Source organism: Astatotilapia calliptera, chromosome 5 (genome assembly GCF_964374335.1).
Source record: "Astatotilapia calliptera chromosome 5, fAstCal68.1, whole genome shotgun sequence".
Taxonomy (NCBI): Eukaryota; Metazoa; Chordata; class Actinopteri; order Cichliformes; family Cichlidae; genus Astatotilapia; species Astatotilapia calliptera.
Window position 1 is genome coordinate 25,808,187 of NC_137426.1, and position 23,875 is coordinate 25,832,061.

The following is a 23,875-nucleotide window of genomic DNA, read 5'->3' on the forward strand; positions in this document are numbered from 1 at the left end:
GCTCCACGTGGGTAGGTGACGGCGTCAGTGTTTGCTGAAGGCTACCAGGGTTACAGCGGACCTCTGCGCAGGGCGTTTTGTTGACGCACCTGACACGGAAGAAGCAACACAAAAAATTACAGTTCCTTCAGGTAAGTCTTTAAAGCTGGATGGTATGTTTTAAAATAATAATAATAATAATTAAATGTTTCTAAATAAGTGTTTACGCTTTACACGATGCCCCAGAAATTTGGGGCTTGAGAGGCTTTTGAAGAGCAATCGTGCAATGTGCGATTTAATAAGAAAACAAAGCCGAATTAAGTGAGCTCATCTTTTGTTCCCACCCTAGCAGGAAAACGTTCATCGTACATGTGAAGGAAAGTGACCTTTGGATTCCGCTTGTGTGCGTCCTGTTCTCAGGAAAGCGAAACTTAACCAACAGGTTAACAGTCTTCTTACCAGTTACTCGTAGATCTTTCCGTTTCCCCTTTTATGGCCATGACTGCAAGTTTTCATTTACAGCAGGTATCATGTGAAAGGCATCCTGTGACGATGCTGACATATGGTCTTATTTTGTTTTCAATGCACTACAACTCTTCAGTTGTTGTGCTTAGTCACTGGTGTAACTTCCGGATTTTACTACTGCAAGAAAATATGTGAGACACGGGGAACAATGTAGACGTTACCAGTTATGGGAAAATATCTAATTATCATTTTTATTGTAATGCATTTCAGAAAACTAAAAAAAACAAACAAAAAACCGTGGTTTGTCCGTCTGTTTCCATAATGTGTTTGCTGTTTTCAGCTTATCAACCCTATCTAGAAAAGAAGTCGATATCGCTCAAATACATTATGCATCCAACCCCCAGACCATGAAAATTAAACCAGATTAAACCTTTTGGAAGCCGAGAAAATAAATATTTGTTATTAGATAATGACAAAAACGTAGCCGGGATAGAAGTAACAGAGCTGCAAATCAATGTTACGGTTGCACATATATTTTTCTGATAGTGATTCTAACTGTAAATCTATCAATACTGTCGAGGTCATGGCCAAAGTTCTGTAAATTACGTCTACCCACATCAGCAAGTCCTCACTGGTGTCCTTTCCCCTGTGTTTTGTTGTAATAGTTGTTTTTCTCCTCTACCAGGTGAAATACACTTCATTTCGATGCTCAAACAAAACAAACAAATGTAAAACTTGGTTGGTTTGCAGTTTGGTCATTAAGAAGACAGAAGCTAAAGAGCTTGGTATTTAATCGCTGTCAGCATTTTTTTCTTTCTTTCTACTGTGTTTGCATTAGGTCTGGACTGCTGCCAAACCAGTTTAGTAACATACTGCTGTAATACACGCACAAAGTGTCATGGCAATGTCTTGCTGACATCAGCACGCCTTCTTTCTGGCAGCATATATTGTTCCGAATCATCTGTAATGCCAATCATCATTAATGGTGCCTTCAGAGATATGCAGTGCTACTCCAGAATCTCTTATAATAATGTATTTTTCTTTCCCATTGTTGTTTTAACTTGCATATGTAAAATCAATACTTTTACATAGTAAAAAGTATTGAAAATTGATCTGTGATTCATACATGTAGTCATATATGCATTCATTCATAATAATTAGTGTAGAATGGAAGCCCTTTTTAATTACATTAATTGTGTATTGTGAATTACTTACCATTGCAAATGTTTACCCCAGGTTGTCTTTTTTTTCAGCACCTGTCATCATGTCTGAGAGTGAGAATGAAGAGGCTTTGGCTTTGGAGCTTACATGTCCCATTTGCCTGCAACTATTCTCTGACCCAGTTTCTCTTCCTTGCGGTCATTTCTACTGCTTTGCCTGTCTTGAGACCATGGCAGAAGGCCTTGACCATCACAACTGCCCCGAGTGTCATTCTGAGTACCAGGGATCCGATGCCCTCGTGAAGAACTTCAAAATGCGTAGTATTGTAGAAACCTACAAAGCCACTGCTGGGAAAGTCCTCCCCCCTGGAAACCCTGCTGATGGCAGCTATGTAACAGTCGAGAGCGATCATAGCTCTATGACAGAGGAATCTGAAGCCAAATATCACCAAGTGCAAGAAAAAGCTGGAGAGCTCCAAGAGGAGAGCGAAGAATGCAAAGCAAAGGATGGGTTTCGAATTGGGTCTGGATCCACAGAGCATCCCTTTTCAATGGATCAGGAAAAAGGTGGTGGCAGAGGCAAAATGGAACTGGATGAACCAAAGTTTAAACTGGCGTCGCAAGTGACTGAGCTGAACGTCAAGTTAGAGATGGCAGAGGGTATCCTTAAGAAAGAAAAGGAGTTGGAGTTAGAGGTGACCACTGCTAGTGGTCGGCTGAGAGAGAAAGCATCCGGCCTGTTAGAGAAGATAAAGGAGCTGTCGCAGAACTACATCGAGGGAGTGACACAGATGATTGAAGAACAGTTAGGTCTACCTGAGGCCATCATATGCTCTCGGGTCAGTCAGGCCTCTGAGCTGACCGAGCAGCTGAGGCAGGCTTTGCAAACAGCTGAATCCCTTTTGAAAGAAGACGATGGGGCAACATTTAGTGAAGAGCTCCAACGTTTGCAACCACAAATTGCAGATTTGATTTCAAAACAAGTGGGAGAAGAGGAAGAGCTTGTTAAGGTAAAAGTCAACCTTGCACAGGCTTGTCCCAAGGTGGAAGACATGAATGCTGAGCTGAGGGAAAGACTCGGAGAGATTCAGCGCTCTCTTCGAAACACCCTCAACCCTTCTGAGATCACCTTTGATCCAGAAACAGTCCACCCTAACCTTGTTCTCTCAGAGGACTTGAAAACGGCCACATTTAGTGCTGCCAAACAAAACTACCCGTCCTCTCCTAAGAGGTTCGCCAGCTTCTTCCAGGTCCTCAGCAACCAAAGCTTCTCTGAAGGTGATCATTGCTGGGAGGTGGAGCTGGAGGGGTCACCTTGGATCATTGGCGTGTGCTACAGTGGGAAACTAGAACGCAGCGGGGTGCCATCTGCTCTGGAAAGCAGTCGAAGCTCTTGGTGTCTGATGTGGTTCAACAACCTTCTGACTGCCTTCGAGCAAAGTCACAGTGTGCCTTTGAAGAGGACCACAGTGTCACGCAGACTTGAGATCAAGCTGAGCTTCAAGACCCACAGGCTGAGCTTCTACAATGTTAGCCCTACCAGTGGAAAGACTCACATTTATACATTTAAAGCTAACTTAACTGAACCAGTGCACCTGGCCTACAGGATGATGTCAGGTCACCCAAAAGGCCGTGTCACAATTTATTCATAATTGTAACCACAATTTAACAAACTGTGCATAGAAAAAAATAGTAAATAATTTAAGTTAAGACTTGTACAATAAAACAGTTTTGCCTTGTACTAGAGGCTTTACATAATGACGGAGGGATGCTTCTCAATTTGGCATCAACATAAAGTTGTTAATATGAGTGAAATACTTGCTGAATGACTGAAAGACTAGCGCAGACATGCAGAGTTCAGAGGGGAATGTGGATAAATATATTTTTTATTACTCCAGCATAATGCACTCCTAATATAATGTAAACAAGGAAGAACACTTTAAAATAAAGATGTAATTTTAAAGATGTTTTTCTACTTTAACTGATAAATAAACTCCTTACAAAATCCCCAGGGCCTCTGTTTCATAATATATTATCATTATACAATTAGTCTTCACAACCATACACGCTATTTTACATATTTGTGAGAGATCAGTCTTTTGTGCTTTGTGTTTTACTTGCTTAAGTATTAAGTAAACAAAACCTCCCTACTACCACATCCATTTCATTAATAAGTATGACATCTCGCGAGACTTGCTCATTCTGTTTGGTGGGTGAGAGTGTCAGCTGACCCGACGGGAAATTTGTTAACGAAAGTATCTGGCATAGCTATGTCCCCTGTTGGAGACCAGTGTGTCGGTCGATTACTATGTGTATGACAACACATGTGCTTGAATTACATTATTGAATAATATATTTTACAGCAGTTATATCCTTAATTCCGAGTCTTCTGAAAAGGTAAGATGCTAATATTTACTATTTCATGCTCCACGCTGTGTCGGCGTCAGTACACTGCCACCAGTTTGTTTTGTTGCTAACGCTAGTCCATCGGCTTTTAATCTCTGGTACTTTATGTTACATAAACAAGCCGCATGTACCATGAGTACTATCGTCATTGACGAATTTGTTTCTGAGGAATGAGCGAGTAGTTTCGTTTAATAAACAACACAAATTCCGACGGGAGCTAACGAGCTTAGCGGCTTAGCTAACGTCTGAAATTCCCCTTCCCTAACTGAAAGTATTCCGATAAATAATACGCAGAAGTCCTGCAGCGACATGATTCCTGCCCATTTTCAACTTTAGCTGACTCTAGCAAAAAATGTACGTATGTTAGTCTTAGCCCCTGGTATTTTTGTAAGCTGTGGACAAGTTTGGAAGGCTACTGTAACTTGTCTCTTGTCCAGTTGTTGAGTAGGCGTCAAGTAAATGTTAACGAGATTAGTGTTACTGCTTGGCACTGAACACTGCATGTCGAGTTTCTCATCATGTAACGTTCAAGTACATGAGCTGTGATTTCTTGATGCATCGACTGCACTACTTTTTAAATAAGTGTTCCCGTGTATATAGCTTTATCTAGAAGACCAACTATAAATTCTTTAAAGGAGGATACAGCAATCTTGTATGTAGCTAAAGCAGACCCCTTCAGTACCTGCAGCACCCCTACAGTAAAGTTCTTACATATTTCAAAATGACTAACCGTGTTTAAAATATTATTTGACTTAATCAGATATGTCTTCCCTCAGGCTCTGACACCATGCTAGCCACAGTGACTACTGTGGTTAGTTTTTCTCAGGACAATGGCAGTGTTTCACCTACGCCACTGGGAAACACAACAGCATTCTCGACCTGGCAACCTGATACCCAAAACAACATCACCAAGCCTCACAAATGCCTACAAGTTCTGTATGAGGACATTGGAGAATCCAGGTAATCAGTTGATTGTGCAAAATTACTGTTGAAACTACTGTTACTATAAGTGCAAAACAGAGACTGTTCAAAGTAGAAATTTACCAGATTATCAAAAATGTTTATAGATACGCACTCTTTGCTGAAGGACTTAATCCCTTCATTTACCCTTCACATTCACCTGTCTGCTTCAGGGTGCGGTTCTGGGACATTTTATTGCTCGTGCCTAATGTGGCCTTCTTTGTATTCCTGATGTGGAAGCTGCCCTCAGCCAGGGCAAAGATCCGCCTCACCTCTAGCCCCATCTTCGTCACTTTTTACTTGCTGGTAGGACACAAACTGTACAATCAGTGGATGTGCTTTTTCCTCTTTGAACTGGTATACCAAAGCATTTAAGATGTAAAAGATTGATCTATTTGTCAAACCGTATATTAATACACCTTACCTCAGCCTGGCAAAGCAATAAAGGAACTGTTGTCAATAGTGTTGTTGAGTACAGGATTGTTATCAGCTGTACTTTGGCCTAATTTTCCACCAGTATATGATTTTTATTATGACCATGTTATGTTGACAGACTATATCATGTAGTCTAACGTGTTGTGTGCTGTGGTTCTTAGGTTTTTGTTGTTGCAGCAGTTGGAATTACCCGGGCTATAGTGTCCATGACTGTCAGTGCATCCAGTGCTGCCACCATTGTAGACAAAGTAAGCAAGCGCATGATCCACAAGTAAAACTTTACAGGTTTATGGCTACAAGTTGTAATTTAAAGTAAAATTATAATCTGTGATAGAAATGACACCCGTTTGGTCGTAGCCACGCCACGCCCAAAACGATCGAGTCTGTTACTGTGTCAGTTTGTTTTCAGAAAAAGGTGTAAAACAGAGCTGAATTTCAAGTTATTATCTACTGTTTCAATTTAATATGTGTCTTCCCATTCCTAATGGTACTGAAATGTACAAATGGGAGCATACCTGGAATTTGTTAAAACGTCTTTTAATTATAGGCTTATAAGAGACTGAAATGTATGCCTTTTCGAAGTCTCTTGTGTACAAAACAGTTTGGGTTTCTGTCAGTATAAATATTTGACTTGTACTAAAATGACAGGGACAATATCCTGCAAGAGATAACTTTTTATTAAGTGTCCAAAAAAGTTTTTGACCTTTCATGTTTAAAAGAAAAGGCGTAGCTTCATTCCACACATACCAGGCAGATCACTATGGAGCTTAGAGAGATGGACCTGTTATTTCCATTGCACATTATCAGGGCTAAACTATTAAATTTACCAAAAAAGAATGAATGAATATATAACATAATGGTGTGTCTGCTGACCTTTAAAGTTATGCACTTCGACTTAACACGTGTTAATACACAGCTGATCTCCTTAACAACAGGAATTCCTCCTAAAGATTTCTTTTCTCTTTAGGTGCTCTGGGAAATCACTCGTTTTTTCTTGCTGGCTATTGAGCTCAGCGTCATCATCTTGGGACTGGCTTTTGGTGAGTTTGTCATGTTGGTTTCAGTTCTCATTTACCATACATTTTATTTTTAGATGTGCAATGTTTCTAGCTTTTTACATGACAAATATGTTTAATATGTTTTTTTGTTTTTTTTTTTATTTTCTTTTCAGTGCTAAGTGCAATTAATTTAATGCAGCTGTTTTCCTGTTAAGCATGATTCTTCCTCTGTTCATTAGGCCACCTGGAGAGCAAATCCAGCATAAAGCGTGTGCTGGCTATTACTGCTGTGTTGGCTCTGGCGTACTCAGTCACACAGGTAATGGCAGATGGGAGGTTAAATATAGTTTCAAATGATTACCATCATGACATATTGTGGCAGGAAATTCTGCATGCAGATGAACTGAATAATACATTGTCTCAGGGCACGCTAGAGATACTGTATCCTGACAGTCATCTGTCAGCGGAGGACTTCAACATCTATGGTCACGGGGGCCGGCACTTCTGGCTGGCAAGCTCCTGCTTTTTCTTTCTGGTCAGTAACTCCATTATAATGGCAGCATGAGCAAAAAGATCCTTTACCATAAATGATCAGCCTGTTATCTCATATTTGTCTTTTTTTAAATAGGTGTACTCTTTGATTGTGATCTTACCAAAAACTCCAATAAGAGAAAGGATATCTCTGCCATGTGAGTTAAAAGTTAAATTGCATTAAACAACAAAGTTAAGATTGGAGAAGTAGAATTGCTCCTAACTTTTGATATGATAAAAAAAAAATGTTACAGTTTTTCAATAGCAGAAGTATTTTTGACCTAATTGGCCACATAAAGTCGTGTCTTGTCTTTTAGAGTTAACTTTTTAAAACCACATCTATACTTACCTCACGCAGTTGTATTTCCCCTGCTGCGTTTGTGTCATTGTCTTCATTTTCACATCCTCACACAGTTGATCAGAAGAGCCATTGTTGTTGACCTTTGCTATATAGTTAGAGTAGTTGGGGGATTTATCAGCGAAGTTCCATAAAGGGTCTTATTTATAGTGAGTCATTATCCACAGTAGAGGCCAGTAGGGGGCGGCAACGAGAGAGCATAGATCATTTTGATGGCTCAAGTTTCCTGACATAAAGGGCAGTAAAAGTATCTTAATTATAGTCAAACTTTCGCATGTCCCACTGGTTTTGTTTTTTGTTTTTTCATCAAGTGAAAATTAACAGACTATAAAGACTGAAAGAGAGGGGTGGGGGGGACACTTTTCTTACTCAAATATCGTTAAAGCCAAACTTGGTATTTAACATATTAAATTTACCTGCAAAGCCCTGATTGATCTCTGTTTGGCTTCCTTTCTCCAGCTAAGAGGAGTTTCTACGTCTATGCTGCCATCCTGTCATTGCTGAACCTCGTTCAGGGCCTCGGCAGTGCTCTGTTGTGTGCTGAAGTCATAGAGGGACTATGGTCAGTATTCTGAAGCATATTTGCTTATATTACATCAAAAATACATTATATAGCTATAAAGCCAATTTAGATTTTTTTTGGTGATTAAAATAAGTAAAATAAGCCTCATATTTAATTTTATGCTTCTAAGAAGAAACAATAGCTGCATTCAGAGCAGCTGTGGCTCTAATGATTTGTAAGCCTATTAGAAAATGCCCTTGATATGGAGCTGGCTGCCTGTTTTAAAACCTCTTAGTATTTTAATTTTGTTGGCTGAGTTGCACCCACTGGGATGACTCACTGTTTTGCTGGGTCCACCAAAGTTCAGTGGAGTTTATACGGGCGAATCTGAACATAATAGTCAGGCAGCAATCTGTTGGTTATGCTTTTTGTGAAGCTGAGAGCTGAATAAGCTTACTGAGATGGTTTGCTCTTTCTCTTGTGAACCAGCTGTGTGGATGTCACAACGTTCCTGTACTTCTCTGCCTTCGCTCCGCTCATTTATGTCACATTCCTCAAAGGCTTCTTTGGGTATGTAGTCACATGAGATGTAGAGAATAAGAGTGTAATCAGCACTTATTATACATTTGGGTTTTTTTTCTTATTAGTTTTGATTTTTTCTACTTCCTTGTTTTTTAAATTCAGCTTTGCTTTTGGTTTAGTTTCCAGGTGAATTTGCTAATTTCAGTTTAGCTTTTTTTGTTTGAAAATGTAATATTTTAGTTTGTTTTATTTATTTTGTTTGTTTCAGTGTTAGTTTTAGTCTTTGTAATTATGTTTGTATTGAGGACTTATGTCAGACAGGATTCAGGAAATGTAGCCTATAGATATGACCACGAAGTGGTTTTCTCTTACATCAGTTTAGATGCTTGATTTATTTGATGAGCACTGCAGGAGTTGACAGTTTTCAGTCTGTACAAATAAAAGCTTACCTTTTCCCTCATCTCTGCAGTTCAGAGCCCAAGATCCTATTCTCCTACAAGTCGCAGGTAGATGAGCCAGATGAAAGTGATGTCCACCTTCCTCCAACCATCGCTGCAAACCTTGGTCGTAAGGAGATGAATGACCAGGGCCTGTACTATTCCTCCACCCAGATTGATGGCTCTGGTCCGAGCAGTACTCGCATGGTTGGAGCATACCTGGATGATGTTGCCTCCGGACCCTATGGGTCCAGCAGCGTTAACAGCATTGAAGCTGACCGCTGGAGACCTGTAATTGTGTGAAGGGGTCAAGAGTTGTACAGCTGGACTAAAATTGTTGTGCATGTGTAGTGTTGTCAGCAATATGGGGATCAGTGAAGTTGGTGCAGAACAAAACAGTTGGACACCAAGGAGGGTGATAGTGGTCTTTTTTTGGAGGCCTGAAAGAGTGGGCGCTTAAAACAAACAAACAAACAAAGAAAAAAAAACTTATTTCTGAAGGACTGTGAATTTAGCAACTGCTTTTGTAACATTGTCCAGAGTGCATTGCTGCTGCTGCTGCTGGTGCTCCTGCTCCTGCTCCAGCTCCAAACTGGGAGCGCTGCCCCTCATTGTGGCCCCAACAGGCTTGATAATGATTCTGCTCTGCAAGCTCTTATTTCTGGGAGTTTATTGACTCGTCTCACCACATTTTCTGTCATTCCAGCACTAATGCAACAATGAATATCTCAGTTCTCACCGATGATGTTTTAAACCTATTTTAATTACAAAGGTTTATAAAACTGATCAAACATTCTTGTGATGGAAACCTTACATCTGTACATTCCCACTGAAGACTTTCAGTAACAGCATCTCATCTGACTTAAGATTTGTGACCAATCAGGCTAATCAGTTTGCACTGGTCACATTGCTTATTGGAAGCACTTCAAAGACTTGTGCTAATTCATTTGGTATGTGTTGACAAGTAAAACAGTGTTGTTGTGTTGTATGTCACTTCATTATAATAGGGAGCTGCTGAATACAGGCAACGCATTGGTGTTAAAGGGCAGAATGTCACAGACACAAAGGACAATTCCTAACAATTGAAGCCAGATCTTGTGGATGACATCTTTTCATTTTTGTTTGGTTTTTTTTGTGTGCTTTTTACTTTAATTCCAGATTAATCAATGCTGCCAGTGAAATGACATTTGTTGGCAAGTTATGTGTTTGAGATAAAAGACAAAATTTGCACAAACTTATTTGTGTATTCCACGTCAATCTTGTGATTGATACCAGTGGTTTTCCAGTTTTGCTTGCTGCCAAAGGTTGCTGTTGCAGATTTGATTTTTTTCCCCTATATTCAGAGTTACAAATGTTACCACAAGTGGTGAACGTACACCAAAAACAACTGTTTTCATAGTATCAAATGGGGGTATTGATACAGTTTCATTACATAGTTTAAACTTTTGTCTTTTGACAAACAAGGTCAGGCACTGGCATTGGATCATTGTAATACATTGACAAGGATAAGTATATTGCATACTGTTGCCAAGGAAAATACAATATTTGGTATGAGGTGATTGCTGTATTTAAGCTAGCAGTATTCATCAGCATAGTGTTGTAACCAATATGCAAAAAAAAAAGAAAGAAAAATAGGGGGTTGCAATGATGTTTTTCATCATATGATTCATTTGCATTTTTCCTGATTTGAAATATTTTATCCTCAAATGTAAATTTGTTGTTTTATGTCGGGTAATGGATTAAAATATTATTTTCCTTTTGTTGGACAAGAGTTCACAAGTTGCATCACAGCAAAATTCCACTCTTGAAAACATTTGATGGTGAAATCCTTTGGAAATGATGTTTAAAATTGCGTTTTTATTGAAGTGCATTTATTGTACAATATTCCAGCCATGTCAAATCAAGGTGTTAAGCATTCCATGAACTAAAGAATAAACAGTGAACTCTTTGTTTCAATTGTTTTTTTCTACTATCTATAGTGTGTGTGTGTGTGTGTGTGTGTGTGTGAGCAAATGCGCTCTGTATGATCTTAAATATACCGCACAGGTCGCATTTTAGATTCGTCAGTCTTGTGTTTAACTACAATTCCCATCAACCCTTCGTCCGTTTACGATAAGCTGCTGTTAGCCATTGGATCTGTAATGTAAAATCTAGCCAATGAGCTTTCAGGATACTGAAGCGTTAAAATGACCTTTATTGGAGTATTTTGACCAGCAGTCGCTGTGGCGGCGACTCGAGCTGCTCTCCAATTTATGTCTTCTTCACATAACAGTCGACTTGGCTTGTATTGCGTGATTTAATTGAGTGGGAACGGAAAACTGGTCAAAATGGGAGGAAACGGGAGCACGGCGAGGAAAGTGTCATTCGGACTGGACGAAGACGAGAAGGTCACAGTAATTGAAGGAGTGAAGGTATAGAGTACAACGTTGTTGCTTTAGGGGTAATTCACACCACAGTTTTAATTATTATTATTATTATTATTATTGTTACGGTATATCGGCTAATGGCAGAGGCAGTAGTGGGATTTTGTGGTGGTATCCGTCTGTCTGCTGCGAGCCTGACAGGTCCAGTGTCCTTAAATGAACCCGGGTCAGAACTTCTTTTTCCTGTCATGTCCAGCTACTGTTGCCCTTTTTCTTAGATTAGTAGGTTATCATTTATTATTTATTAGTATAATAATGACTGATAAAATGCTAGCACAGCGGACAATTTCACAGCACTAGGTCACATGAGATGCTGGTGTTATTTCCACAGCAAACCGCTGATAGCTAAGACGCTATGTCAACAACAGCAAACACGTTAAGTCCTTTGCTGTTATTGACTTCTGTAATCAGAAGTACATGTCATGAAACATGGGGATTGTCATCAACATATTTGCAGTTTTGCAGCATGAGAATCGTTAGCTTCATAGCATAATTGCCTAAGTCATTTGACTAAGTCAATGACTTAGGCACTTATGCTATGAAGCTAACGATATGTAATCTTTTCTATCCATGCAGGCAAATAGCTAGCTAGCATTTGTTTCAATACCTTGTCATTGGATTGGTGAGGTGTACAGAAGTATTTTCTGTGTTATAGGACACTTGAATAGGCTAGGCGATGGACTTTAAACCTCTTAAGATTTAATCTGGTATACATTTACACTGCATTGCATGTGTTTATTAATCCCATCCAGCTCTCAGAAGATGTGCTCCGCAGGATGAGGGAGTCTCAGGGGTCTGATAGCAACAAGCCACCAAAGTCCTTGCCGGACAGTCACAAACCACCACCATCAAGTATGTCGCTGGTCAAAGGCCTTTCCTGTCTCACAAACTTCCCATTGTAACCGCAGCAAATATGTTCCCATGCACTGATTCTTGAGCACAGCATCAAAATATAGTATAATTGCAGTAGATAGCTTTGCCATGATTCATGTCTGAAGGGATCTTATTATACACACCCCTAACCCTGCTGCAAATCCTGCAAACGGGTTCATACTGTCATTTTTATATGCATCAGTAATCCTTATCCAATTGTGTGTTAGGTGCAAAACCATCAGGACCATCTTCTAAAGAAATTCAAGAGGAAATGCGGAAAAAGTAGGTGCTCACAATGTCAAGGTCACTGTTCCCTTGTGTTCAGTCATGCTTGTTTACATGTTTAGAATTTGTCCTGTAAGTTGCTCTGTTTTGTACACACACTACCTGTTGTTTGTCACTCCTCTGGTGCTTTTTCTGAAGTTTCTTCTAGCAGTTACTGACGGGAGCTTTTTTTTTTTTTCCTTACCATGTTCACAAGGCTAAGGACTTGGATTTTACATGCCATAGACTGTAAACCTGTTTGAGACACATTCTTGATTTCAGATATCAAATTGTCACAAATTGAGTTGTATTTCTGTCATAGTTGGTTAAGGAACAGCTGCAGCTGAATACATGTTGAATACAGATATTTGAAATGACGTGCACACAGTGTGCAATGTTTTGCAAACATACACATGCCGAGTGACCTATTGACACTGCCTGTGCTACATTACTCTGTATAACAGGCATGTTTCTGTGCTGTTGGAGTGCCTATATGCTGTGCTGAGCCTCTGAAGACTTGCATATTGAAGTCCAGCAGTTCTCACTCATGCTCATTGCAATGCAGTTAATTTACTCTATGTATATTTTACTTTTCTATCACATTACAGTGGAAAACCATGTGTAACATTCTGGAAGTGACTTCTGTAGGCGTTTTCCACATTTATTTGTAATGCTTTGCATAAAGCAATATCTGTAAAACCTCAGTGCGAACAAAAACTTCAGAGGGCTTTCCATTGCAAAATAAAGTGTCAAAGGTTAATAGATCTCATGTTTCAATTACTTTAGCTTTGAACGTCAACAGGCCATGGTGAAGGAGGAGTTGGCCAAACTGGCCCAGAGGGAGAACGAGAATGCAGCAATCACTGGCCTGGATGAGCTGACCTCTGCCCTCATCATAGAGAAAGGAAAATCCCTCGAAGAGCACGAAAAGTCCAAGATACTGGTGAGTGATGTTTTCTGGATCTATGCCAGGAGCACATTTATTTAAATCTTCACGTCCTGCATAATTTCACTAGACACATCTTGATAAAAATATACTTAATTTGTTAAGGCTTAACCTTGGTAATGCTCTTATATGAATTTAAAGATGTAGGGAGACGTGTTTGTGATTGATTAAAGTTCCAGAAAGTTAAAAAGAGCAGTGTTAATTTGTTGAGATGCATTGTAGATCTATTTATTTATATTTTTTAGGCTAAGTTAATTGTTCCAAGACTTTAAGTTGAAATAATGGCTCAATTTATCATTAAAATTGTAAAATCTAGCAGTAGTATGGATGCAGAGTACTACGCTGATGTAGTGGTAAACAGCACCCTCTACTGCTTTGACTTCGAATACTGAAGCTTTAGTGAAGCAGGGGATATCTGTGTGTCCATGTTTTTGCTCTGCACTTCTGAATAACATGTTTGTAAAAGCAGATAAATCAGATATTTGGATATTCAAAATCTGATTGTCTTCTTGTTGTTCAGTTAGTAACATTTGTCTTATTGTCATAGTTTGTACATGAAAGCTTAGTTCAGTATATTGCAAAACTCAGTGGTCACAGGTGTTACTATGCTATTTGTGTTTGGCATTGGTTGGAGTTTCTGATGATGTGAGAGCAACATAAACGTCATGATGGAAATATACAGTTCTTGTAGTGCTTTGTGGCCAGCAATGACTTACTTCAGCAGGTCATGTCATTAACAAGAATATATGATCACTAAGTGTCTCCTACTATGAATATTAACACTCCACATTAATGTCCTAGTGTTTAATTAAATGTAGGTAATCACGTCTCCCTCGCCTTTTAGAAGCGGCCTGGTATTAACAGCGTGGCAACAATAAACTTGACAATTGGATACAGAACCTGTGATGTTTCAGCATTTTACTGTCTCAAAGCAGGCTTGTTGAAACAAAATGTTGTCTATATTCATAATTTAGACTGGTAATGAGTCAAACTAGCAGTGTGGTGTGTGTAGGATTTCAAACGGAGACGTTAGTGAGTCAGATGTGTGAGGAGTTTGATGTGAGATGGAAAATAATGTCTAAAGGCAGTAAGCTTGACTCAAAGGCTGGAAACCCTCGTGTGTGTGTGTGTGTGTGTGTGTGTGTCTTAAACAAGTGTGTTAAACTTGGATAGTGTTTCTCTTGTTAGTGACATCTATGTATAATTATGAGCAATGAACTATTGCTGATGATTAATTAGCAGTTCTCTCCCTGGTGGCTTCACTTGGCTCTGCTAAAGTTACACATTGTGGATTTCCTACAACCCCGTCTCCCTCACTCTCTTTCTCCCCTCCAATTGATTTGTCCTGCAGTGTCTTTTCAGCGTGCCAGCCCGCTGTAATGAATACTGAATGAAGCCGCTGGCTTAGCTTACGCTGATACGGGCACCAAACATTTAATAATGTTGCATTGCAATGAGAAACTGAGCACTTCCCCTCAAAGCCTTGTTTTCTACTTTTTCTGTCAGGACAAGTCAATACAAGGCGTCAGTGTGTGTGAAGCTGTGTGTTTGTGTTCAAGGAGGGATGGACTAAAAGTGTTGCCTGTCTGTGGTTGTAAAGAGCAGAAAAGAAGTGTTGAGGAGACTCTGTCATTGCTTCTAGCGTGTTTGAGAAGGTTGAGCCTCACAGGTACAGGTGCAAACTATTTAAGTAAAAGGAAAGGGATTTTATTTATTTATTTATTTTTAGCCTTTAGGTGATGATAGAGTTGCTGTAGATAACCTGCACCTAGAGGTTCCCACCTTTTCCTCTTTCTCACTTGTCTTTCTTTTTCAGTCTCACCTCTAACTCGCCCTTATTTCTGCTCAGCTAACACATTTATTATTCCTCAGCTTGATTTCTATCCTGCTTAAACAATAACCCATCCTTAATTGACCAAAAACGATAAGACAAAACCTAGAAGACCTTAGTTCTGAGATAATAATAAGATGATAAACATTTTCCTGCTTGTGCTGTATTGCTTCAACTTTTTAGTGCATTCAAAGAACTGATTTAAAAGCTCCTCCATTCTTAGCGGGTGGGCTTCCCTCTCTTCTTTGTATTTTCCATTGACCTTACATTGGAAACGACCTTGCAAAAACGCAGCTGGAGGCTCAAAGAACAGCTTTCCCAAGCCCCCTGTCTTTCCCCATTACACTTTCAAATGCACTTTGTGTAGTTTCTGCGCTTGCCATGTTCCTTAAAGGCAGATGCATTCTCACACACACTTCTGTGACACTCGCCACAGTATATTGGCACATATAGCGCACGCTTCTGGCCTGTTTTCCCCCCTGTGCATTTTTAGCTCTCCAGCATCAAAACTGTGTGTTATGGGGAAATTCTGGTTCAGCTGTGGTGGTGTCCGTGGGCCCATCTAACTGCAGAGACCACATGTGTCTGCGTCTGTTATCAGATGGGGGCAGTATTTAAAAAAAAAAAAAAAAAAAGGGGGGGTCTGACCAGCGTACTTGTCAGTCAACTGAAAGGGTCATCCATGTTGAATAACATGCAGTTGAGATTTTGGAGGCCTGCACAGGAGCATGTTTGTGTTGGTTGAAAACCCCTCTCCGGAGGCATATGCCTCTGCACACAACCTCAGTAGCACTAAGCATTACTGGTGGGTTGATTAGGGGGGTGTGAAGGCATGTACCCGCTGAAGAGCTGCTCCTCACACTGCCTCAGGCTGCCTGTCACAAACATTCACATTAGCCATTTACCCCACACTCATTACCGACCAACACCACCACCGCCATGAGTATTTGTGTCTGTCTGTGTCATTGCATATGTATACCTGTGCATTAAGCTGGCTCCATCTGCCAATCCACTCATAATGTTGACTCTTTCCATCTACGGCCCATTAATTCTTTCACATTAACTATAATACTATAAGAGTCTAGCTATCTTTTCTTTTACAGACTTGTTAGTGATTTTGGTCAGACTTTTTCACACTTATTCTCCAAATGTGTAACACTTTCTCAAATTGTAGCTGTGTTCTTGCTGTACTCCCCAGTTAACACTGTCTGTTTTAACTAATGATATCATTGTGGAAGAAGTGTGTTTTCAGAAAAGTGCCACTGAAATTTAGGGTAAAGATTAGGACTAATAATAGCTAACAATCCCTATTATTAGAGGAGCTTCTTCTCCTTTTTGCTCGTCGGGATCACCCGAGTGGATCAACTCTCTCCATCTCATCCTCTCGCCCTCCTGTCACGCCAAGTTCCTACACATCCTCCTTCACTACATCTATGAATCTTCTCTATGGCAAAAATATTACACCGGATGCCATTCCTGATGCAGATCCCCATTTATCAAGATTGGGAATGGCACTAGAAGTGTACTGGCTTGCCACCCTAATCGTACCCCACCACACAGTTGTGGCTATTATTAATATCTGAAGATATTACCCTTAAAATACATTTGTAATGGTTTTTTGGGGGCAGATGATGCTTTCAAATTGGGTTTATTTATTTTTAATGTGTATCAGGTGATGTGGGGAATCTGTGTACTCCTCCAAAGTTTATTTTCTGTACAGTGCTGGATTCTTTCCTACTCCTACTTCTGACTCATATTTCACCATGTCCAAGTTCTCACCCCACCTACAAAGGTGCTCTTAAGAAGTGCATTCAACTTGGCTCTTGCAGTGTGTCATCCTGTCTCATTCTGAGACTATATTTAACTGTTACACCACGAGTGAAGACACAGAAGAGATGACACGTTACATTAACACCTAGTCCCTTCTCCTCTCCTTTCTTTCATTAGCACCTCCTGTGTTTGTTTTTTCCCCTGCCTGTTCTCTCCACCTCAGAGGTGTCATTTCTGCTGCAAGTAAAATGCAATTAGTATGCACAGGTATTCAGTGCTGAGCATCTAACACCCGGAGACATGCAGACAACAACAAGCATCTGCTTGAAGCTATTGAATTTCAGAAGCCGGAAGGGTGTGAAGAATAGACTTTAATACCTGTGTGTGGACCACGGGTGAATGTTTGTATTCCTGTATATTAAAAGCATTCTTTTATCTGCTGTCTCCAGTGAAGAAATCGTGATAAACAGCAACATGAGTGCTCATACTATTCTAATTCAGATCTGCTTAGCAGAGTTCCAGATGGATCCATTTCAGTGACAATATTATGAAGGAACTAATAAAAACTAAAGGCACTGATATATATGAAGATAATCTTAGGACAGAAGAACAAATAGACTGAGTGCCAGCTATGAATCTTTTTATAAGAATTTACTGTTGATCAGTCTTTTGAGCTTTTTCTGTCGTTCTTGAAAGTGTTTGTATTATTATAATTCTGCATGTTATAGTGTAGAATTTATATTTGCACTAAAGATGACGACTCGTTTGTGTTCTACAAAACAAGAAGAAGCCCTGCCCCCCCACAAAATTCAAGGGTCAAATATTTATTTATTTTTTTGTCAATTTGCTTCTTGTACAGGACATTCGAGAGAATCAAAATTCTGTTTCTCTTTCACCTTCATATAAAGAAAAAATGAGAAAAGATGAAGCACTCGCCAGGGAATACATAAAAACGAAACCTAAAAAGAATAGTGGTAGTAGTGGAAAATATAAATAAAGGAATAGAATAGCTTGAGAGATGTACAATAATGGTAGTGCAAATGGCCAACAGGAAAGCTGCTTTTGCGAAGCTTTGGTTGAATCTGTTGAACTGTAAAGAATGCTTTTTTTTTTTTTTTTTTCTTTTTTTTCATGTGGAAATATAGTTGGTAGCACAGTTTTAGCTGAAGTGTGTGCGATAAGAGGTGATGCGCCCGTTTGGTCAGTCCTCGTGTTCTCACACCTCCTCCTTCCTTTTAACACCCTCACCAGATTGTGGGTTATAGATTTAAATCCTGCAGCAGGTAGTTCTGTAAGTCTAAAAATGTAAATGTTGCTGTGAGGCGATGCTTCTAGGAATTTGATGTCTTTAGTCGTTTTGTTTCCTTTTATAGCAACATGCAGCCTGTTTCTCTTTAACATATATTTCTAAGTAATTTCCATTTTCAGTTATAAGTTGATATGCCTGCTATTTGGACGTTTTTCATGGTGACATAATAGGATGTAAGCCAGTAAAGTTTCACTAGATGGCGCTGTTGATGCATTTTTGGTTAGCCGGAGGATCAAAAGAAGGATGAATGTGTGCTCTGCACAGCAACATGTGCTCCTGGGCAACATGTTCTTCCAGCATTTATTCCTCCTCCTCTGTGTCTCATCTTTTTATCTGCCGTGTGTGTGTGTGTGTGTGTGTGTGTGTGTGTGTGTGTGTGTGTGTGTGTGTGTGTGTGTGTGTGTGTGTGTGTGTGTGTGTGTGTGTGTGTGTGTGTGTGTGTGTGTGTGTGTGTGTGTGTGTGTGTGTGTGTGTGTGTGTGAGTGAGAGACTGATGACTCAGAGTGAAGCATTTGACACTGTCCAGAAAACCGATGATGAAAACCAGGGTGAAAAGCACAGAATTCATTAAAGTCAGACCTGAGATGACAAACACTCAGACCACAGGGTTGATGCCACACATGTTAACAGTATTGCCCAGCTGCTGTGTAGAAACACTCGGAGATGACACTTGACAAGACTGGAAATGTTGTGTTTTGCACTGAATATGCAGCCTTTCAGCTACAAGATGTTCTCACTAACCAGCAGGCCCCCCTGCTGTCTAAGTCTAAAAGACATTTGTCTCATTACTGAGTAGAATTCTCTGCAAAAGATCTCTCTGCTGTTGTTTCAGCACATTGCCACACTTTTATTGATTACTTTAACCTTTATCTTTTAATTAACTGTTTCCATTATCTCTGTGATTACATACACTAAGCGTTAGGATATTATTTATTAACATACTCATTTATATGCTTGCCTGGAATTGTATACCTCCTTGCTGATTTGGCCTGTGGCTACGCTATTCTGTCTGTTCTAATTACTTCAAGTATACGAATCGAGCAACAAGCGTGTGGCTTCAGCTCTAATTCATGGGATACTTTCTCATTAAGGCAAGATAACCTACACCTAATTCAATAGTTTCACATGATTATAGAGCAGATTATCTGATCTTGTAGGTGTACAAGATCAGGTGATCACTGCTTGAGGTTGTACTTTCATTCAGTATTTATCTTTCCACATTTGTTTTTTTTTTGTTTTGTTTTGTTTTTTTGGCTGCCTGACTAGAAATCTTTATGGAAACACCAACATTTAATTTAGCCTGACATTTTAGATGCAGTCACATTCAATGTGTTTGCTTTTCTTTGTCTACCACCATTCGTTTTGTCTTGACCCACCCATTATAGTAGCCTGAGAAGTAATTGTGACTGTTACGATGGCTGGTTGTGGTAGAAAATGGCAGCATTAGGCTAAAGATGATCCATAGAGCTCAGAAGTAGAGAAACACAGTTGGGGAAAGACTGTAGTAGCTGAAAGGCAGATAGAAGATAATTTATTATTATAGCCCTTACAAATGAAGACGTCTCGCTATGACTGTCTGACTAGATAGCCAGGCCTGGTTATTGGCCAAAGACACAGAGGCAGGAGGATGACAAGAGAGAGGAGATACTTGATCAATAAAAAGAATGCTTGTGGAAAAGCATGTGTAGATATTGCAGTGGATTGAGAGGACTTTGTACTGAAACTGAGTGGGTTCACCATAAGAGAGGCGTTTGAGTCCAGCAGAATGACGTGCTGTGAAGGTGCACACGGCGTTTTATAGAAGCCGACTGAGGATGAAGTACAAGCGATTCAGACACACACATTCACACACGGCTAAACCACTTGTTATCAGCTAGTGTAATCACAGACTTGACATCTTTTCTGCATGTTAAAGCAGTTAAGCCCTTTGTGCACACTCTCACTCGCTCACACACTCGCACCGTACATCGTCTAAAGCAACAGTAATTGCTGACGAGCAGAGCGCTCACCAGATGAGGAGATTTTGATCGGTGCCGAGCAGCGAGTGAGCGCCTCGCACAAATCCTGTCAGTTCAAAGGACAAATGTGTAGGACTGGAATACCTCTCCACTCTCCAGGAGAGTGGTTGTGATGTAATGAGACGGCTGGACAAGACCTATTATCCACAGGAAAAAAAATAATTCCTCTCAGATAATTGTTCTCATAGGAGGCTATAATGATTAATGTTTGAACACTCAAAGTATGAGTCAAAGGTTTTAAAAATTTTAGGAGTTTTTGCTAATTGTTAAAGTAAAATGTTAGGTTGACTGGGCTGAAGCTTCCACAGAGGAAAAACAAAGGCAGGAGTGCTGACCCTGAATTTGTTTTATGTGAAAGTTTTATTTGATTCTAGCTTTTGTTTTTGCTTCATGTGGAAGTCTCAAGATTACCAAGATATTACTTAAGAAAATTATATTTGCAGCTTTAACGTTTAATACTATTAATAATATTAATGATTTATATGATAAAGAGTAAACATTGAATCTTGGCTCTGTTTACCAGAGAACACATTTTAAAACAGGTAGTAGAACATAGTCTAATTTCAGGAGTCAAAGAAAATGAAATTCAAAATCTATTCTAGTTATTTATTTACTTATTTAGGCAAAACTTATTCTTCATAAGATGAAAAGACTCTTCAAGACAGAATCATTTGGTAAGGTTTTCTTTTGCTTTCTTTTACGATTCCCCAGTTTTCCAACAAAGCCTCTTTCTTTTTAGTTGAATTGCATCATTTTGCCTCAATCCCTCCTTTCACTTTTTTCATCTTGGTGTCTTTTTCACTCTCTGTCTGTGGTGCAAAGCAGGCTGATGATGAAGTGTTAATTCATTTAACCTCCCCCAGCTATGTGACGACAACACACATTTAATGAGCAAACAGCTAGACTAACCAATTCATGGCTTTTGTGTTTGTAGTACACTGTGTGTGCGTTCTCATGTTTGGTTTCACGTGTCTCTTGTGGCTGCATGCAGCTATGTACTTCATAAACAGATGTCAGGCTGAGGATTTATGCTCATGTATGTAAACATCACCCTGTTTCTTACTAACACCCCCTGCTGTTTGTTTTTGTGTATCAACTATGAATTGTAAATTCAGTCCAGTTGTTATAGAAGATGTAAACTCAATGGCCACGTTTGTCAAGTGCAGCTGTTCAACTGCCCATTAATGCAGAGACCTAATCACCCAATCACATGACAGCACATCGATGCTGCAATGCGTCTAAAGTTCAAACCAGTAAGCACTCTTTCTAACCAAGGTATGAAGAAGAGTATCTCTGTTGAACTCTACATGTTTAACATTGGAGCACAATGTCTACAGCTGCTTAAGACCACACCAGGTGCCATTCTAGTCGGCTAAGAACTGAAGCTACAGTTGGCCTGGGTTCACCAGAAGTTGGGCAGTAGAAGATTGTTGCCTGGTCTCATGAGTCTAGATTTGTGCTACAACAGTTGGATTGTATCAACAGTTCCAACTCATCAAAATTGCTGATGAGGTGACGTGGTGTTAAAGCAGGGTTCTACGCAGCTGGTTCAAAAGCTTGACCATGAAATACAGCTTCCCAGGTAGAAAATATTTTTCAGTTTTATTGTGTGACAATATTGCTCAGCTCTGGCCAAGATAGAAGGTTAATTCAGTTCAGGTCAATTCAGTCACCTCAAGGCGCTTTATATTGTAAGCTTGAGTCCCTACAATAATAGAGAAAAACTCCAACAATCAAACCATCGCTCTTTGAGCAAGCACTTGATGAGTGGACATAGTGTAAGTAAAAAAAACAACAACTCCCTTTTAACAGGAAGAAACCTCTGGCAGTACAACGCTCAGGGAGGGGCAGCCATCTGAAGGTGGGAGGTTAATAGAATAGAATTCAACTTTACTGTCTATGCACACGTCACAGGTACAAGGCAACGAAACGCAGTTTGCAGCCATCCAGAAGTGCTTTAGCCATGATATAGATATATTACAAATATATATTAGCAATAATATAGATATGTAAGTATATTACAGAAATGGGTCTATTATGGTATGTAATAATGTACACAGTATGAAGGTATGTTATGAATATGCTATAACTAGAAGTATGTACAGGCTGTAGGAAGTACAGGCTATGAACAGGATATAAATATGAAATAAAAACTATACAGAATATGAGATATACAGAAATGTGAACTATGCAGGTTATAAACAGTTGTAGAATTAAAAATTATCGTATTGTACAGAATGATCATTTACACAGAATTATACAGTAGTGCAGTTAAGATATGTGAGATATGTGGATAATTTCTACAGAGGCTATATAAAGTGCTAGTGGTTGTGAGTGGTGGTTCAGTCCATGTTATTATTGTGTGTATGAGGGTACAGTTGTGTGTGTGTGTGTGTGTGTGTGTGTGTGTGTGATTGTGGGTGTGTGTGTGTGTGTGATTGTGGGTGTTTGTATCTCCTAACTAAGTGCCTTTGGTTACTGTTAAAATAAATGTAAAGCTACCTTTGTGCTTGACTTATGTTGTGTTATTGCAAATAATGTGTCACTGTTGCGCTATAATCCCTTAAAGATAACTATGAGTTTGCTATATTCAAATGGCCACAAAGAAGTAAGGCAGTTCTGAGGGTGAAAGGGGCTCCGACCCAGTACGCCCAAGGTGTATCTAATGTAGTGTCCAGTTTTTCTGTTATTCGATTAAAAAAAAAAAGACTTGATTTATGACAGAATCATAGTATGGTAGCCAATTACTGTTTTAGGAAGCAAACTTTGTAAAATTAAGATATTTCTGGAGAACTGATGTGAATGTATGTTTGGGATATTAGTTGTGACTGTGACATGGATGTAATACTCCAACCTGCAGCTGTGAATACAGTGTCAATGAGTTTTTTTATAAAACAATGGATGAAAATGTTTGACACATATCACACACTGCCACTGTTACTCATTGTTTGATGTATCTGCCCTTATTCATTGGAGAGGGCAAGTAATGGTGCACGATGCCCCTGCTGCTCCCTGTAAATAAAAATTAACCCAGTTATAAATTGTTTGGTTCACATTTTAAATTGGTGGAGTTTTATTTAAATAAAAGGGGGGAAACGATTAAAAAAAGTGATAAATAATTAAAATTGTCAGTGACTTGTACAGATTGTAACGTATGTCTTTTTAAAAGTGATGGACATGTGTAAGCTCAAGTTCATACAAATGCTCTTCATCAGTACCAGTAGATTTTTAGTGAAGATGGCAACAACCAAACGAGAGGTGGGGTGACAGCACTTAGCTTTACCCATGGTGTTTATTACTGGCACAAGTGATGAATGTGCTTACTTTATTTGAGATGGCAGGAAGAAAGCTGTCACTGAATTAGCCCTTATTTTCTCCTCTCTGTCTGTGTTGGTGCCGTTCTCTCTTCCTCTCCACCTCTTTCTCCCTAATTAAAAAGCCAAATCAGGAGTTAAACTGCATAAACTGTGTCTGCCAGTGACATTCTCCAGCCTAATCCTCATTTTAGCCCTCTTTCCTCATCTTCTCTCTCGCCTCTCCTGACTGCGAGTATAAAACCACGGCAAAATCTTTTCTCCCCAAACACAGATTTATTCAAATGTACCATTTGCATAATTCAGTATTTACATAATTGATTTTCAAGGAAGCATTTCTCACCATGTGAGGTGGCTTTGCAGACCAAAAGGTC

The 23,875-nt window shown here is 39.5% G+C and overlaps 3 protein-coding genes across 9 annotated transcripts in view; all 3 read left to right on the top strand.

Annotated features, from left to right (window-relative positions):
• trim107 (tripartite motif containing 107) lies at nucleotides 1-3,611 on the top strand. The gene is made up of 2 exons (XM_026168461.2): nucleotides 1-131; nucleotides 1,698-3,611. The coding sequence occupies exon 2, from the start codon at nucleotides 1,709-1,711 to the stop codon at nucleotides 3,254-3,256; it is 1,548 nt and encodes a 515-aa protein (XP_026024246.1). The 5' UTR covers nucleotides 1-131; nucleotides 1,698-1,708; the 3' UTR covers nucleotides 3,257-3,611.
• Nucleotides 3,612-3,832: 221 nt separating this feature from the next.
• Nucleotides 3,833-10,701, top strand: tpra1 (transmembrane protein, adipocyte asscociated 1). The gene is made up of 11 exons (XM_026168462.2): nucleotides 3,833-4,001; nucleotides 4,787-4,970; nucleotides 5,144-5,276; nucleotides 5,567-5,653; nucleotides 6,373-6,445; nucleotides 6,643-6,722; nucleotides 6,828-6,938; nucleotides 7,032-7,092; nucleotides 7,752-7,854; nucleotides 8,284-8,364; nucleotides 8,786-10,701. The coding sequence occupies exons 2-11, from the start codon at nucleotides 4,798-4,800 to the stop codon at nucleotides 9,054-9,056; spliced, it is 1,173 nt and encodes a 390-aa protein (XP_026024247.1). The 5' UTR covers nucleotides 3,833-4,001; nucleotides 4,787-4,797; the 3' UTR covers nucleotides 9,057-10,701.
• Nucleotides 10,702-10,862: 161 nt separating this feature from the next.
• The window catches only part of chchd6b (coiled-coil-helix-coiled-coil-helix domain containing 6b), a 52,387-nt gene continuing 39,374 nt past the window's right edge, over nucleotides 10,863-23,875 (top strand). For 5 of the 7 annotated variants that reach the window (XR_013909053.1, XM_080301384.1, XM_080301385.1 and 2 more), the window contains exons 1-4: nucleotides 10,909-11,164; nucleotides 11,929-12,028; nucleotides 12,277-12,331; nucleotides 13,100-13,256. Coding sequence is in view for 6 of the 7 variants with exons in the window: in XM_080301384.1 (XP_080157510.1) it covers nucleotides 11,081-11,164; nucleotides 11,929-12,028; nucleotides 12,277-12,331; nucleotides 13,100-13,256 (396 nt within the window). In the remaining variant the exon portion in view is untranslated. Of the gene's footprint in view, nucleotides 11,165-11,928; nucleotides 12,029-12,276; nucleotides 12,332-13,099; nucleotides 13,257-23,875 lie in introns of all 7 variants that reach the window. The other 2 variants (XM_026168465.2, XM_026168463.2) reach the window with 2 other exon arrangements.